The sequence below is a fragment of the Pteropus vampyrus genome, unplaced genomic scaffold, assembly GCF_000151845.1.
Source record: "Pteropus vampyrus isolate Shadow unplaced genomic scaffold, Pvam_2.0 Scaffold95, whole genome shotgun sequence".
In the NCBI taxonomy this organism is placed as follows: Eukaryota; Metazoa; Chordata; class Mammalia; order Chiroptera; family Pteropodidae; genus Pteropus; species Pteropus vampyrus.
This window is the reverse complement of record NW_011888876.1, coordinates 2164948-2176678: the sequence shown is the minus strand read 5'-3', so window position 1 is coordinate 2176678 and position 11731 is coordinate 2164948. Positions and strand designations below refer to the sequence as shown.

Below are 11731 nucleotides of genomic sequence, written 5' to 3'. Positions count from 1 at the left end.
TCTGCCCCCGCCTCGCCCCATTGGCATTTATGTTGGCTTTACTTTTTCACGTCTTCCTGCTGTAAGTCACAAACTCAGAATTTTCAGAAATCTTAGGGAAATGCCATTCCAATTAAACCTGCACTGTGTAGCCCCTGTTTCAGTTCAGAAAATGTCTTCACATTCTTTATGTGATCTTTTCAGAGCAGTCCAAGCCTCATCTTAGCCATTACAATATTCGTTTTGAAACACGTGGGCTCCTTAAAGGGAAAACCTACTTTTCTAAGAGAGCGATAATACGCACAATATGTGCCCTCATCCCAAACGACACCCTTGAAGGTGACCTCCGAGCCATCACTGCTACTTTGACTGTGCGAGCATGCGTCCACCCAGCGTGCACGCACACACCTGTGTGCACACACGGGCTCTGGTTCAGCCCAGGTGAGACATCTGATGGAATGTGAAAGCGAAGAGGTAAGACTTCAACTCGTCCCTGAGAATCTCCAAAAACAACTTTGTCCTCAGAGGCCAAGCCACGTGCTTTGGAGAGAAGATAACAGGTCTTTGAAAATGTCCACCATTCTGGTGGGACTGAGAACCTGCTAGACAGTGCCTGCTGCCTCCAGCCACCCACAGGCAGCTCTGTGGGAGGGAGGGCTGACTCTCTCTGCCTGAAATGAAATTGAAACTAAGACAGGAGGTCACGGGGTAGGAATATGTCACATGGGGGAACATGAGATTTCATCGGCGACACTTGCCATATTCCTACAAACACGTTCTTTTTTTTAAAAGATTTCGCAGCCTCAAGTGCGTCAGTAAGCATTTTCCTGTTAAGACAGTATCGACTTCTTGCATTGGGTATGGTTTAATCATTTTTGTTGAATCAGGCAGCACAGGAATCTGACATTTTTAATAGAATGACATAGGGCTTCCTTTTATGATGAACTAATGTGAATCTTCAAAAAAAAAAAAAAAAGTAGGCACCAATTGGTTGAACTTCCAGGTGTTAAAAGAAAAATGTTTGCTTAGAAAACCTTACCCCTGAACAACGTTTACAATATAGAGACAGGTCATGACTCTTTTCCCATTGCATACGTATCTGAAAGGAGACGTTTCTCCTTCAGAAAGGGAGCTGAGTCCAGAGCCCATCTGGCTGCCAGGGCGTGGAGGGGATCTGTGTTGCTGTTTCGGGGGCTGCACTTCCTGTGCCACCCGTTCGATGGGCCGTGGCGTGTTCTTTCTTGTGCACTCACATCCCGATGCTTGTGTCTCCCCGCAGCCTTGGGAGCCGCAGTGTTTCTGCAGTAATTTCCCTCACGAAGCCGTGTGTGCAGATCCCTGGGGCCAGGCCTTGCTGGTCTCTACTGACGCGATGCTTGTGTCTCCCCGCAGCCTTGGGAGCCGCAGTGTTTCTGCAGTAATTTCCCTCACGAAGCCGTGTGTGCAGATCCCTGGGGCCAGGCCTTGCTGGTCTCTACTGACGCGGGCGTCTTGCTAGTGGATGGTTAGTGAGTAGCTGCCCCTTCGAATGTCTTTGTTTGTATGACTTACAGTACTTCTGCGAGGGGTGGTCGCCAGTCAACTCTCTTTCCATAAATATGTCCTTGGCCGTAAGGTTAGCAAAGTTTCATTTCCTTATAAAATTAACCCCTCGTTTTCAGGACAAGCAGAGGGAATATATTCTGAACAAGCCAGAGGATGAGCCATGCGTGATCGGTCTTTACCTTCCCCAGATCTCGAAGGAGTTTGCAGATATCCAATGACCTAAGGAAAGACTCTCCTTTTTGGCCAACATTCATCATGATTCCAAGACTTTTCCTTCCATCGACAAGGACACATTATTTAGGGCCGCTCTATCAGGGACGTGCTCTCTCTCGAAGCTTTTTGTTTTTGTTTTGTTTTGTTTTAAGGTTTCTAATTCAAAAAGTACTTGATGTCCAAAACAAACACTAAGACTCTTAGTTTAACCCATTTTCGATGAATGTAGAAACAAAAGAGATTTTGACAGAAAGACAGATTTCATCTCAGTATAACACCAAGCCTTTTGATGGCCAGGTGGAGCAGCCTGCCTAGAGAGATGGTCGGTTCCTGTCACCACAAATCAGCCACCAATCGGACATGCCCTTGGCGAGGATGTTGTAGGAGTTCAACTTCAGATGGGGATTTAATTGAGACTCAAGGACCTTGTGGTCCCTTCCTGCGGGAGGCCCCTGTGGGTTTTTCCAAACTCCTAATGAATGTGAAAGGGGCTAAACACTGATAACAAGTGTCTCCTGCGGCTTCAGAGGGAGCCATGGGCAGAGAGACAAGAGTCTTCCAAGGGCCCATCCTCCACTGCACAGAAGCAGGCTGCCCAGGCTCCGGTTACCATAGCAATGTTTTATGAGAATTCTGAAAGCCACCACTGTGAGATGGCATAATGGCCTAAAACTGCAGCATCTTCCCACCTTTAGCTGTGACCTTTAGTCCCTCCTCAGACCCTGACCCAGCATGTTTACTAAGTACCTGCAGTGTGCTGCGTCCTGTATTAGGTGCCTTCTGCAGGAAGACAGGACGGGTGGGCCAGCCTTCATAATGGACTTATTTCTGACCTTATCTGTTATTTTTGATATATTTTTTAATCGTGTGCTCATAACATTTTTTTTAAGTTGATCTACACATACATGATTGCATATATAACTAATTGACTAAAAGGCAGATAATTTAAAATTCAGAATTCAAATTAAATATTTAATTTTAAAAACTAGAGAACGATTAGAAAAACCTTTATGATCTTGGAAAAAAACTTAACCTCTCTGAGCCTCAGCTTTCTCTAAAGTGGGGGTAATTTTTTAAGTGAAACATAGCTTACGATGATGAAAACTGATGAAGTGAAGAAAATGGGAATGAGGATCATTAACTACAAGGAGAAAATTGTGGAGATTAAATTGTCACATGTGAAGTGCTTAAAGAAGCATCAGCATAGTAGTCACTTATTAAACAGCAGTTATTATCTTTTCCGTATCCTTGGGAATTTGCTAAAAGGTAACAAAATTTACAGCTCTTGCCAAAAGAGCAACCAAATAAAAGAATTTATTCAAAATAACAACACACACACACACACCTTAGAGGTTTAGTCTAGTCTCCTAGTTTTATAGATAAAGAAACTGAGGCCTAAAGAAACGATGTGACTTGCCCAAGCTCACCCAGGTGGTTCAGGGCACATCTGGAACCAGAACCTAGAGGTGATTCCTTAGCATAGTGCTCTTTACACTAAGCCAGCTATATTTTATTAAAATTAAATTAAACTCTACCAATATTATTATCTTTACCTTAATACAGATTTCCAAAAGATATAGTCCCAGGTAAATAATTATGAAAAATTTTGCGATCGAAAGAATGTTAAACTTCTACCTTTGTGGGAAGAGAAAGTGTACTTCATAGCGACTATTCGTAAGGCTTGCCAAAAAAAACACAGGAAAAATTCTATTTGAGTTGCTTCTATTTTTTGAAATGTGACATCTAAAGCAAGACGACCAAGTCCCTTTCTGAAATTTTCATCTTTGTGCTTCCAACATTTATTGGAGGTGTCAGATGTAAGGATTATTGTGATCTGCCAGGAAATTTTTTTTCTTCCAAACTTGAGAGTCACCTGATGCAGGTGGCGCCACAGACACCCCACCAGCAGCTTGGATGTGTCACTCGTTTGTCGTGTCCTGGTTATGCAGTGATGCCTCCCTGTTTGCTTTTGCTAAAAAGAGAATGTGTCTACAGGCTTTTCTTGTATTCCTAGTTGTGCTCTTAAAGCCTTAATTCTCTTGTTATTTCTTTATCTTGTTCTTGTCTGCACATAATCATATTATGAATTGTTTCCATGAGTGAATCTCTCCTTACTTTTCAGGCTGAGTTTCACTCTATGCCATTAGCCTCTGCTTAATGTCGTTAGACTTACCCTTGAGAGTCTGCTCCTTTCAAGGTCATTAAGAAATCAATATCCTTTGTATTCTAAGTGTAGCGAAACCTACTTTGAAGGGAGACTAAATACTGATTAAATATGCTATCACCATTTGTTTTGGTTTGGACAGTAATAGAAAAGCCAGCCCTAAAAGATTGTTTCTTCGTAAAGAGATTACAAGAAGAAAAAAGTTGTCATGGAACTGCCATTAAATCCACATGTCCCTTTCTCCTTACCTTGTCTCCTCTTCTCTCCCGTTTTAAATGTAAAAGGAAGTGCTCCTGTCATTCATTCATTCTTTATAGTGCTTTTGCTTCCGGGGTCACACCATCCTTCCATGGGGAGGTGCGCTGCTTTTTGTCCTCGCACAGGTGACCTCGGACAAGTGATTAGCACCTCTGAACCTCAGGTTCCTCCTCTGTCAAATGACAGTATTAGAAGGTCCTACCTCTTAGGGTCATCGGGACATTTAAATTAAATGACATGTGCAACACTTAGCCTTAGGGCCTGGTGTGTGTGGGAAGCCCTCCGTGTCCATTAGCTGCTATTCACAAAATGAAAGCATCATAGTTATTCAGTCAAATATGATGATGGATCATCCCATGTTTTGAAAAATCAAGTCTGTCCCATCAAGAGCACAGAGAGCCTGCGAATCGATTCCTTTTGAGGCGGGGGATAAAAAGAACGTGGTTTGATGGGCTCTCCTAAGATTTACATTTGCCCCATCATTATGGGAAACTAGAGACAACACTCCACCTAGTAAAAGCTTGGCAGGTTCTGAGCTCTAACCAATCAGAGCCCTCACTGGGCTGCAGGAGCAAGAGATCCCGCCCCCGTGAGGTGGTTATCAATCCTGAGGATGGCACTCTGCCCGCTTCTGGCACCACCCACAGAGGGATAAACTCCCAACCAGATAAGATTCCTGGAAGAGGCAAGATGTTCAGGGCCCCTTGCAGCTAAATTATAACTAGACAGACAAACCCAAACCCACAGCAGAGCACTTGAAGACCTGTGTCTGACGAAATGCAGATAAGCAATAAGTTAGCCCTTCTGCCTAAAATGTCTGCACTGCCCCGCCTTGCCCTGATTCTATGCCACACTCACAACAGACCCTTTACTTATGGAACAGACATAATTCTTTTAGCCTTCTATGTCCTAGGGTCTCCCAGGAGCGAAGTAATTGCTAGCCATTTAAGATCCCAGTAAGTAAGCGTCAAAACAAATCTTACATATAATGGCAATGTCTTTAATCACCCATTTACTTGACATCCTCCTGACCATTTCCACTAAAATTCTTTTTTTTCCCCCCTGTTATCTGGGCAATTTAATTGATATTTTTCTCATTTTTGTCTAAAAAGGAGATTTTATATTCTTATATGGAGAAATGCTGAAAATTTATAGGTAAACTATTGACCCAGACATGTTGAAATAGAGTATGCTTGTGTTTATTTTAAATGCAAAAGGAAATTTTAATTTTACTTTCTTGAGAAATATACAAAATAACCTAAGATATGATGCAATTTCAAAAATGATCTAAAAATCAGAAAATACTTAAGAGAAATGGCTGATCTTATTTTAAAAAAAAAAAACAAACAAACTGGATGTTCAGTCCTTTGGTGCATCCCCAGCAAAAAAAAAAAAAAAAACAGGGTTCAGAGATGCCATTTACCCTTCAATGAACACTGAGGACAAGGATGTAGTTTACGGGCTCTGCCGCCCTCCCTGTAGAGGGGTGTGAACCCCTTGGGAAAGGAAATATCCGTCCTCCTCCCTGAGCAGAGAGGAGAACAGAGCTTGAACTTAATGTACAGCCCTTAGGAAAGTCCTAGAAGCTGACTCTTCTCCTTGCCTAGAGAGAACTGGGGCCCAAAACTACCCCGAGGCGCATTTTATAGGCTCTGGAAAGCACGGTTGAGTAACCAGGTTTTCTGTTCCAGACGACCTTCCATCAGTGCCAGTGTTTGACAGGACTCTGCCAGTGAAGCAGATGCACGTGCTCGAGGCTCTGGACCTTCTGATCCTCAGAGCAGACAAAGGTGGTACCCGCCCCCCTGCCCCCAAGTGGTGGTCTCTGGGAGGAAGGAAAGCCAGCGGCCTTCTGTGACCAACACTAAGGGTCACGGGTCTGATCGCATAGGCCAGGCCAGCTGTTTCTTCCGGTGCCCAGTGCTCCGGGTTCTTTGGTGGCTGGCCCGAATATTAGGTAAAGGCGGTGTGGGGTTTCTCCCGAATTCCAGAACACCTCAGATCCTTACGTCCTCCAGCGGTACTTTTCACACACCATCTGCCCTTGCAGTTCATCCGGGTCCTTTTACTTTTCCTTCCACCTCCTGCTCTGTCCGCGGTAACTCGCCAGGAAAGGATGCCCGCCTCTTCGTCTTCAGGCTGAGCGCCGTGCAAAGGGGCGTCGAGAGCAAACAGGCTGCGAGGAGCAGGTGCGACTGCAGAGAGAACAAGCTGGAGAAGACAAAAGGTGACTCGGTCCCTCGGGCTTCGCTCGCTCCTTCCTGTTCAATTGACCTTGTTCTCAGACTGCCCAGATTTTACTGAAAGTAAAGATGAGTCAGAATTTGATTTTATTGGCTTGGTTTTTAACCTGGAAATGTCACAAAGATAGCATCACTGGTTCTCTAAGAGAGGCTTGACTAATTAAAAAACAAAAAACAAAAAACAAAAAAAACACACGCTGGGGACAGGAAACGCGAGGCCTGTGTAGCGGGTTTTGGAGGTAAGTTAAGCTCTGTTAGCAAACCCGTGAAAAGAGGCTTTTTGAATTTCATTCTTGATCACCCCTCATTTTAATTCATGTCGCCTGATGGGTATAAAGATAAATTCTGCCACAGAGGGAATATGAAGTCTTTAATTTTCCTGTAACTGAACCCAATTTTTATTCCAAGGCTCCATTTTTCCCGGTGGTAGGCGCATTCTTAGTCATTGCACTGGGTCCTGCTCAGTTTCCAGGGGTCACGGGCGTCACCAGAGTGTCCCGGCCGGGGGCTTCCAGCCTCTCGCCATGTGTCCAGCATCGTTCATTTTGTCTCTCTTCTTCCCAGGTTGCCACCTGTATGCCACTAACACTCACCACAGCAGAGAGCTGCGGATCGTGGTCGCCATTCGGAATAAGCTGCTCCTGATCACGAGGAAACACAGCAAGCTAAGAGGGGTGACCAGCACCTCCCTCCTGTCTCCCCTGTCGGAGTCACCTGTCGAAGAGTTCCAATACATCAGGGTAGGCTTCCTCTTCCGACCCCCTCTCTCCTGGCCAAGGGGTCACGAGGCGACTCTCTCCTGCCATTCAGAGTCTGTCATCCCGTAGTCAGCAACCCGCCGGGGACACCCTCACCCTTTGCCGTAGTCTCCTGCAGAGGACTGAGGCAGAGGGGGCTTTTCCGCCTCCGTCCAGCTCATTCGTGCCAGTGACCCCGCCCGGAGGTGCTGCACTAGGCCCTGGGGACACGGCAGTGAACAAAACAAAGCCTCTCTTCTCAGGGAGATTGCTGTCAAGTTGCAGGATAACGGAAATAAGCAGATAAATCTATGAGTCCAGGAAGATAACCGTAAAGTAGGGTAAGGGGACAGAGGGAGATGGATCGGGGAGGCGGGGCTCTATTTTAGAAAAGACGTCCTGGAAGCCCCCTCTGAGAAGGTTGCCTCTGAGCAGAGATCCAAATGCGATATGGGGCTGAGTGAGGGCAGTATCTGGGGAGGGGGCGTTCCAGGCTCCGGTCAAGGCGTACTCAAGGGGCGGGGGAGTCGCTGGAGCCGAGGGAACAGCCATGAGGGGCAGAGAGGACGGGGACCAGGCCATTGCACAGACTCTGGCTCTGAGTCTGAGTGGAAGCAGAGAAGTGGCATGTTTTACAAAGGTCATTCTGGCCCCTGGAGAGCATCGGGGCCAAGAGCGGAATAAGGAACTCACTAAGAGACTAATGCAAGCCCCTAGCAACAGGTGACAGTGGCTCTGGTGGCCAGAGAGGTGGGGAGAAGCAGAGGGCAAGGCGGCCCTGCTCGCCTTCGTCAGTAGATTTGCTGATCGATCGAGGGTGGAACCTTGAGAAGAAGCCTCGTTGAAGGTCAAGTTCTTTTCTTCATCATACCATTTCTCTCTTTAAAAACTGTGATACGTTAAGGTGTGAAATGCATCAAACATTGGCCACTGAGGCAGAGTAGGCCTATAGGCAAGCTGAGAAATGATTTTTGCCTCGAGTTAAAGCCTCCTGAATTATGCATATCGATTTCTGCTAATATTCGTTAGGGGGAATAGAACAGCATAACCATTAAAATAAGTTAAAATCTTGTTCTAAATAGGTGTTAGTCTTCTTAATACAGTAATTAGCAATTTTAACGAAGATTTATGTGGCGTATGAGCTTTGAAATCAGATTTCTCGAATTTGAATCTTGGCTCTACCACGTATACGCTGTGACCTTAGGCAATCACATGACCTTCGAGCCTCAGTTTCCTCATCTGTCACGTAGTACAATAGCCTTACCTACTTCAGAACGAGGACGCAGTGAGAACAGTGCCACACACTGTAAGCGTTCAACAAAGTTAGCCCTTAGTAGTCATTATTTTTATTAAATCACAGGACAGGACAGGAGTGCGTGCAGGCTAACGCAGATCGCACTGGCGGATCTGTTTCCTGGGCAGTGGGCAGAGGTCTGAGTCTTGAGGACAGATCGTGGGAGGGAGAAGTCTGCCACGATCCCTGCCACACTCCTGTCTCTGCCTTCTGGGCAGGGGCGGGGTCTGCAGAAGCCCGGGGAGGGGCACCCACTCCCGGAGGGGGGGTGTGGGGGGGGCGGGAAGTGGGGGCTTGATAGGAAGGTGGCAGCTCCGTGTCCTAACCCCTTTCTCCTACACCGTCACCGACCGCCCAGGAGATCTGTCTGTCAGACGTGCCCGCGGTGATGACCTTAGTGGATGGGCCGACAGAAGAGAGTGACAATCTCATCTGCGTGGCGTACCGGCACCAGTTCGATGTGGTGAACGAGAGCACGGGCGAGGCCTTCAGACTGCACCACGTGGAGGCCAGCAGGGTGAGTGGACAGACGCAGGGGCAGCTGGGAATCAGAGAAGACGAGGGGTTGCGTCTTCGAGCTTTGCGAAGCCACGATTAGGATTTCTTCCCAAGTTATGTCTTATTTATCTTATCGATATTATGGGAGATACTACTTAGGCTGCACCTCATCGAGTTCCCGTTTTTGTTGGTCAGAATGGTTCGATCTAATAAGACGGTCCCATCGCCCTGTTCAGCTTTTCCTTGTCATTCCATCCTTCCCAATAAACGAGAAATGAACTGTCAAAAAGCTACATATAGATAACTAAGTCAATGAGAGCATTCGTTAATTCATATCGGAAGGGCCTTCGGAGAATGAGGTTGCTCTCAGTAGCCCTGCTGGCTCTCAGCTTGGGGCCTAGGTAGCTGGGGAGGGTACAGCCCCCTGTCTCCATCCCTTAGAGGCCACTAGAAAAGGAAGAAGGGGCAGAAAGAGAGAGAGAGTGCACAGATCAGCACCGGAGCTGTGTCCCTGGCCTGAGCTGCACAGAAAGCAGTGACATCCTGGCTTTGGACAGAATCTAGGGCCCACTCGAAACTGCACCGAAGCTCTAAAGATAACTGTGTGAGTCTGAACGTCAGCGGCCCTGGAGGGCAGAGAGCACTCACCACCTGAGACCTGGTGACCTGACTGTCCCTGGAGCAGCTCCACGCTGATGCCTGATGCCGACCTACCAGGTCGCAGAGCTCTTCAGCTCCGTGTGGGCTTCTCGCTGTGAAGCAGGGCAGGGCCTGATAACACCTGAGCTGCCTGCGTTTGCACAGTGCAGTGCCAGCACCCCGGCGTGGGTACCAAGGACAGCGCAGAATGGGGGACATCGCCCCGTTCAGCTAGGTCGAGAGACCGCAGAATTTTTTCTAATCATGCTTTGCAGGACATAAAAAATACAGCTTGTATTAGGTAGGACATGTCCTACATAAATGTTCATTAAAATGGCTAATTACTGTATTAAGAAGGCTTAACACTTCACGAGAGCAAGGTTTGAAGAAATAGGAAAATCAGAAAAAGAAAAATCTAGATATAATTAGGAGGCCTTCTTGTCCTCAGCTGTTATCCATCACGGATCAGTCCGTCATTTCTCTGATGCATATATTGGTGGTGCCCATGCTTGTCTGCAGCTGGAGTCATCTGAGGAGCATCAAAAGCTACCGATGCCCGTGTCCCACCCCCAAAGACTTCCCTGGTCTTGGGTGTGGCACAGGTTTTGAAATTTTTAAATAATCCCCAGGTGGTTCTAATATCTAGACAGGTTTTAAATCCACTGGAATACACTGCTTCTCAACTCCGGCTATAATTGCCCAGAAAGCTGTAAAAAGATGGGTTCTCTGTGCACGCACACACTCCCCCACCCCTACCCCAAGTCAGTTTCATCAGAATCCTGGGCGTGCGGTGCCTGGGAATCAGTATGTTTTAAATCTCCCCCAAGTGACGCTAACGTAGACTAACAGAACGAGTCTCTCCCGAAACTCTTTCTGATTTAAAGCCAGGAGGTCTGCCCGTCTGTCCCAGCAGCCGGGCGCCTACAGCCTCTTCCAGCCTGCCGACTTCCGAGGCGGAAGGGCCCGGTTGCCCTTCTTGCTTTTCAAAACAATCTGCGTGACCGGCCGAAGGGGCAGAAAATCACGGCCTGCCAGGCCTTCCTTCCATCAGGCCTTTCCCTGGCAACTAGTTTCCCGTGACTGAACCTGCTTTTTCCAGTGATTATTATTATTTCCTTATATTTAATATTCTGATAATTCATGAGAGTAGCTGTAGATTTTTTTTTTCCCCAAGACTCATGAAGATTCTAAGATTCAGGAAAAATTGGGTTAAAAACAGTTTTTTTTTAAGGCAAAACATAGTCTATGTTTTGTTTTTCTGAAAGCCATGGAGAACAATTCTAAAATTCCCCATCTTTAATACGCTTTTGAAAACAGATACAAAACTTTTCCCTAAGAGAAAATATTTTTTTTTTTACAAAACCTTAAGCCCTTTCGTGACCTGAGCGGGTCAGCGTACACAGTCCCCCTCCCATCAAGCAGCAGCTGCTGAGCGTTTGCTAAGCAGGCAGAGATGCTCAGACACAGCGCCTGTCTGCAAGGAATTTACTGTCTAGCTGAGAAGAGAAGCCTGAAGGAATGAAAAAGCCCCGAACGATGCGTTTTCAAAGAGCCAAAGCAGAAACGGCCTGTGGGATCCGGACTAGCTTGTCACCAGGACGTCCCTCCGCTCAGGCCTCCCAAGTTCAGTGGAAGCAGGAGAGGTCGACCTGCCTCAGGTCAGTTACGCTCGCTGGCCACCTGCTCTGTGTTCGGCACCCATGGGGACTGGGTGGCCTAGTTTCCTGCCCCCATCCCTCTTCACTTGTCAGCCAAGCCCGCTCCGTTGCCATGGCAGGCCTCAACCCCACCTCAGGGTCTAAGACGGTCCTAGCTCCAGAGAGGAAATGCTCCAGAAGCAGCAGAGCGGCATACTGAAGGTCAGCATCAAGTTCGTCTTATGACAGGCCTCCAGTGACCCGCCGTCCCAACTCCCGCAGCCAGCACTAGCCACCACCCCAAAGCAAAGGTCTCCTGTGGAAGGGGCTGCAGACGTGGTAGCGAGGTCTGGGTCTCCGGCCTACTCGCTGGCCCAAGTCCCCAGGGTTCTCATTTGGGCCTGGAATCACATCGGGATCACATGGGAAGGCTGGACCTTGGCCTAACAGTGGCTTCCTCTCCGGCCAGGCAGGGGACGGGCTTCCCTTGTTCCAAGTCTGCATTTTGAATTTTCAAAACCACC

General features: G+C 47.3%; 1 protein-coding gene across 1 annotated transcript in view; it reads left to right on the top strand.

Moving 5' to 3' along the window:
• GARNL3 (GTPase activating Rap/RanGAP domain like 3) overlaps nucleotides 1–11731 on the top strand; it is a 125734-nt gene that overhangs the window by 95093 nt on the left and 18910 nt on the right. The window contains exons 19-23 of the mRNA XM_011364347.2: nucleotides 1372–1483; nucleotides 5851–5949; nucleotides 6270–6386; nucleotides 6967–7142; nucleotides 8792–8950. Coding sequence (XP_011362649.2) covers nucleotides 1372–1483; nucleotides 5851–5949; nucleotides 6270–6386; nucleotides 6967–7142; nucleotides 8792–8950 — 663 coding nt within the window. The remainder of the gene's footprint in view (nucleotides 1–1371; nucleotides 1484–5850; nucleotides 5950–6269; nucleotides 6387–6966; nucleotides 7143–8791; nucleotides 8951–11731) is intronic.